General features: G+C 53.2%; 1 protein-coding gene across 1 annotated transcript; it reads right to left on the bottom strand.

Annotated features, from left to right (window-relative positions):
- Positions 1 to 347: 347 nt before the first annotated feature.
- Positions 348 to 4,589, bottom strand: LOC114484990 (L-gulonolactone oxidase; the record flags this gene model as incomplete). The annotated part of the gene is made up of 4 exons (XM_028484904.2): positions 348 to 1,130; positions 1,785 to 1,875; positions 3,370 to 3,534; positions 4,416 to 4,589. Coding segments are annotated over 4 exons (559 nt in total), but the record flags the coding sequence as incomplete, so codon positions are not given.
- Between the last annotated feature and the right edge of the window lie 372 nt (positions 4,590 to 4,961).

Below are 4,961 nucleotides of genomic sequence, written 5' to 3'. Positions count from 1 at the left end.
CATGTGGGATCTTCCCGGACCGGGGCACGAACCCGTGTCCCCTGCATCGGCAGGCGGACTCTCAACCACTGCGCCACCAGGGAAGCCCAGGGGGAAGCCCCTTAAGGTCCTTTTAATTCCCCCAAAGCACTTGGCACCTTGTAGATGTTCAACAAAAGCTTGGTGAAAGAATAGCCACAAAGTGTGGTAGGTCAGAGGCAGCTTGAAACTAAGTTTGCAGAGGGAATATGAAGAGCATTTTCCAGGCCAGTCCAAGACCCGTTACCTCTGGAGGGCAGCCGGGGAATCAGGGAGCCTCCTGCTCCCAAAGGATTACCTTGGAGATGAAGAGGAGGGAACAGAGAGTGAATGAACTCTTGGCCTTTATTAAAAAGAAGGCAAGGAGAGTCCCACTCCCCAAACATCCCCTGGAATAGACACACTGTAGGTCGGGCTATGGGAGGTCAGATGGACAGGTGGACCCTCTGGAAGAGGGCAGTCCCAGGGCAGGGGGAGCGCACCTGAGCATCTGAAAGACCCTCGAGAGTGAAAGAAAGCAGAGCACAGCACACACGACCTCTGTGCCCAAACACATGCCAGGGGGACCCCTCCCTGCAAGGGTAGGCGGGGGATCCCTGGAGCTCCGGACACCCAACCAGCAGGCGGAACCTGTGAAAGGCTGAATCCTGACCTCCTAGACACAGAACATTTGGGGGCTTCTCTGCCTTCTGGGAGACAGGATGTTGTGATTGCAGGCTTGGGCTAAAAGGATGCGGCTGAAGAGGTAAATGGGGGTTTGGTGCTCGTCCTTTCATGGGGTTCCTGAGAGGGTGAGGGATATGGGGGCTGCTCAGATCCAGGCGCCTCACTCTGGGCCAGAGCAGCTGTGGGCACCGTGGCAGAGCGCTGGCGGGAAGAGGTCTGCTCCCCATCAGGCCGGAGGGACCCTGAGCCTTCAACCTCATGGGGAGGGGGCCTGGGGGATGGGATGGGGTGGGCTCGACTTGATTTCTGTTTGTGCTTCAGTAGAACACCTTCTCCAGATACGCATTCAGGAACATGCCCGAGGGGTCCAGCTTTTCTCGGATGGCACAGAACTTCGGAAAGGCGGGGTACATGTTCTCAAAGTCCTTCCGGGTGCAGTTGTGGGCCTGAGGAAGCAGCCAGATACAACAGGCCTCGTTCCCTGGAACCGGCATTTCAGCGGGGCTGCAAACAGGCACCCACGTCTGGATGCCTGCATGTGTGACACTCCTACCCCCCAGGCACACACAAGCCCATACATGCACGCATTCATTCACATGCACCTATAATGCAGAGACCCAAAGAGGAGGGAGGAAGTTCTTGGAAAGTAAAGAAGGAAGGTGTTAAAATGCAGCATTAAACTTCCCGTTCCCTTTGCCACCCGGCAGTGTGTCAGTGGAGAGGGCTCTGGCCCCAATTCAACTGCTAATTAGTAAGTGAGTCCCGTCACCTCTGAGAGACCCCTAGTTTCCTGTCTGTTAAATGGACCCACTGCCTTATCCTGCTCATAGGGTTACTATGAGAATTAAATAAAATGAAAGGTGAGGAAGTTTTCTGAAAACTCTGAGAGAATTACAGTCACTGGGCTGTTGGAAGATGAATGCAGAGCGAAGATGGGTCTGGTTAGGGTCGTGCAGGCCCTCCTTCCTTCACTTGCTCAGCCCAAGTTTACCCACATCTGAGCCTCGGGCAGGCAGGGCAACAGGGAGGAGAGGCGCCCTCTGGTGGAAGCCCCGGCTCACAGCAGCTGCCCAGCTGACACCCGCCATGAAGCATCCTACCTTGGCCCAGTGGGGCCTGCCCCCCACCTTCTTCATGATGGTCTCGTAGGCCAGCCAGTAGTCCAGCCGCGGCACGTCCTTGCCGTAGGGCCTGGGGAGGAGGCACAAGGAGGTGAGGCCCTGTCTCTGCTTTGCACGGTCCCACCGTTACCAGGCGCCTTGCCTGTGCCGGGCCCAGCGCTTGGCTCTGCCCTCAGCACACGGACAGCAGTGACCCAGCACCTTGAGGGCTTCTGCACAGAAGGATTTGGAAAAGGTTTACATCCTCTTGCATATTTTTTAACTGGCCACTGAAAGTTGTCATGAGTTTAAATAATTTTAAAGATTTGTGTGTGTGTGTGTATGTATATATATATATACATACACACACATACACACATATATATGTATGTATATTTATATACTCATGTAGCTGGAAGATTTCAATTTTAAATGTAAATTAAAAAAATTAATGTAAAGATTACTTTAAGGATATATATATATATATATATATATATACACACACACAAATCTTAAAAATAAATATTTATATCAGAATCCCCTCATTGATGTATGGAAAGCATGGCCATATAACCTAGTTGGTCAGTCCTGCGAAGTCAGATTTACTGATAGAAAAAATCAAAGTCAGAGCTTTAAAAAATTCAAATGTTATGATGCAGCCCCATGGCAACTTTCTCACTTCTGAATTTGCATGCACAGGCAGGGATAAGATAGACAGACAGACAGACAGACAGACAGATGTGGATGAGCCTGGCTGCAAGTTTGTCCCTGCATGAAATAAGCCGCTTCTCATTCAGTACGTGTTTCAGAAACTCTTTTCTGGCTTCGGGGACTCCCGCCAGGACAGCGCCTTCTTTAATTGTCCCTTGGGATCCCTTGAGTTTGGGGGTTTTTACATGCTGGAGGAATACAGCATAGTAAGATTCAGGCTGGGAGAGAGTATATTTGTCTTTTGCAAAGTCAGAGAAGGGCTATTATCAATGGGGGATGGGAAGGAAGGAAGACACGTCTTAGGCAGGAAGTTTTAGAAAAGAGGAGCTTCTTAAACCGTGCATGTCCGTAAGCCTCATACAGGAGATTACTGTGCAACTAATCAGGAAAAAGATAACGCAGTCGTGAGCTTCAGGTATCGGCACGGGGCCTGGGGGAGCCAGTTAAGATGGGCAAAGGCATCCAGGCCTGATTCTCTTTTTGGCTGAACTGAAACCTGGCCTCAGAATCCTTCTCGACACAGTTCCAGGCTCTCGGAATCACTGACTAGGGCAGGCACATGAGATAGCATAGACTTGTCATTCAGTGATATCAGCTTCACAAGTAGCTATGCATATTAACATGAACATTAATATTACATATTCATTAATATTAAGGACTGCGTTAACATAACATAGGCTAGAAAGGGTGGTTGTAGGAACTCAAAGGAGAGAAAGACGATTTTCTGCGGCCAGGGTCAGGGAAGTCTCCTGGGAGAAGGTGGCATTTGAACCGGCCTTGAAAGCTGCGGAAGGAGAGGGGTCCCTTCGAAGCAGGGGGGCAGGGTGGGGGTAGGGAGCCCAGCCCCACCCTGCCCCCTCCGCGAGCTGGTCACCTGTACATGATGATGTTCATGTAGCAGCTGTCGCGCTGGAAGCAGGGGCTCAGCAGGACGTCGTCCCCCCGGCTGAAACGCACCTCCACGGGGTAGTGGGCCACCACCTTGGGGTGCGCCTCCAGCATGGCCTTCAGCTCCAGCAGGGCCTCCTTGGTCTTCTCTCTGCACTCGGCCCAGGCGGGTGGAACCCAGACCTCAGCAAGGGGCCTCCTGAGCTCCCATGAGGCTCTGCACGGCTTCCCAGCCTTGGGGGCCTCGGGAATCCCGGTCCCCAGGAGGCCCCTTCCCCATGGCTGCTCTCAAAGTCCTCCTCACAGGAGAGGAGACCTACCAACGGCTCCCAGCTCAGATCCCAGGCACCCCGCCCAATCGGGGGCTCCCCTTGGGTGTCTGGCCGCAGCTGTCCCGTGCCCCGGCCTCCCCTTCTTCAGACAGAGTCAGGTCACTCTGATTCCAAGACTTCTACTTTTTCTAATAGTCCTGCCCCAAGAGCGTGGTGGCCTCAGCCCCTGAACATGGTAACAGAGGCATCCCTTAAGCCCCGGGCACCAACCCCCCCTGCCCCTCTTTTCTTGGAGAGGGACAAAGAGGGGCAATTCAGAGAGAAAGCTGCAGTGATCTGGGCTACAGACCTAGCCTCAGTCCCGAGGGGGCGTGTCCCTCGGGACTGAGACGCAGCGGACCGGCCCCCAGCCTGCTGCATGGACTCTGCCGACCCAGGGACAACGCAGGGGACGGTTTTTCAGAAAAACCAGATGCTGGCCAGGAAGCACTATGCTTCAAGCCCAAGCCTGCCGTTACCCGGCCTCATGGCTGGAGAGGAGCTGATGGGGAAAGCAGAGGGGATCCCCTGGCTGGTTTCCCTGAGAGTCACAATGGTGCAAGGGCACCGGATGGGGATTCAGAGCCTCCAGTTTGCCCCCCACTGATAACACGTAGCTCGGGGAGCCCGGTTGGCAGTGTACGTGCCAGGGCTGTGGGGAGGGCCCAAGGGGATCTGTCTGTTGCTGACCCTCCCACAGGCTGGCCCACACAGCCCCTACCTGGGGATGGCCCAGTCCTGCACGTGTTGCTTGAAGCGGCACTCGTAGGTGAAGATCTTGTGGCTGCGGTTGCAGTTTTCCTTCTTCCCATTGAACAGGAGCCAGAAGAAAAAGCGGTTGATCCAGCCCACGAGGCCTGGCAGGAAGGTGCTGGTGGGGGCAGGGCAGAGGGGCCTGTGATCATCGTATTATCCAGCAGTGAGTGAGCGCCGGCTGTTTGCTGGGCGCTGGGCTGAGCCCTTTACAAACCAGGACTTCATTCTCCACATACTCTGCCATGTACACTTACCTACAGCCTGGAAATCCCTTCAGGGAATGTGAATATCGCCCTCTATCACTCTCTCCATGGCTGCCCCATGATCCAGTTAGGGATTTTATCTCACATTTTATCCCTCTCTTCCCCTTTAATGACTAGGTTATTTTCAGGGTTTGGGTTTGCTGAAAAACCCAAACTGTGATTAAAAAAAAAAAAAACACGTAACATAAAATTTACCATCTTAACCATTGTTTAAATGTACAGCTCCGTAGTGTTAAGTATATTCACAT

The sequence above is a fragment of the Physeter macrocephalus genome, unplaced genomic scaffold, assembly GCF_002837175.3.
Source record: "Physeter macrocephalus isolate SW-GA unplaced genomic scaffold, ASM283717v5 random_279, whole genome shotgun sequence".
Classification (NCBI taxonomy): Eukaryota; Metazoa; Chordata; class Mammalia; order Artiodactyla; family Physeteridae; genus Physeter; species Physeter macrocephalus.
The sequence above is the reverse complement of the archived record's forward strand: the minus strand, read 5'-3'. Positions and strand labels throughout refer to the sequence as shown.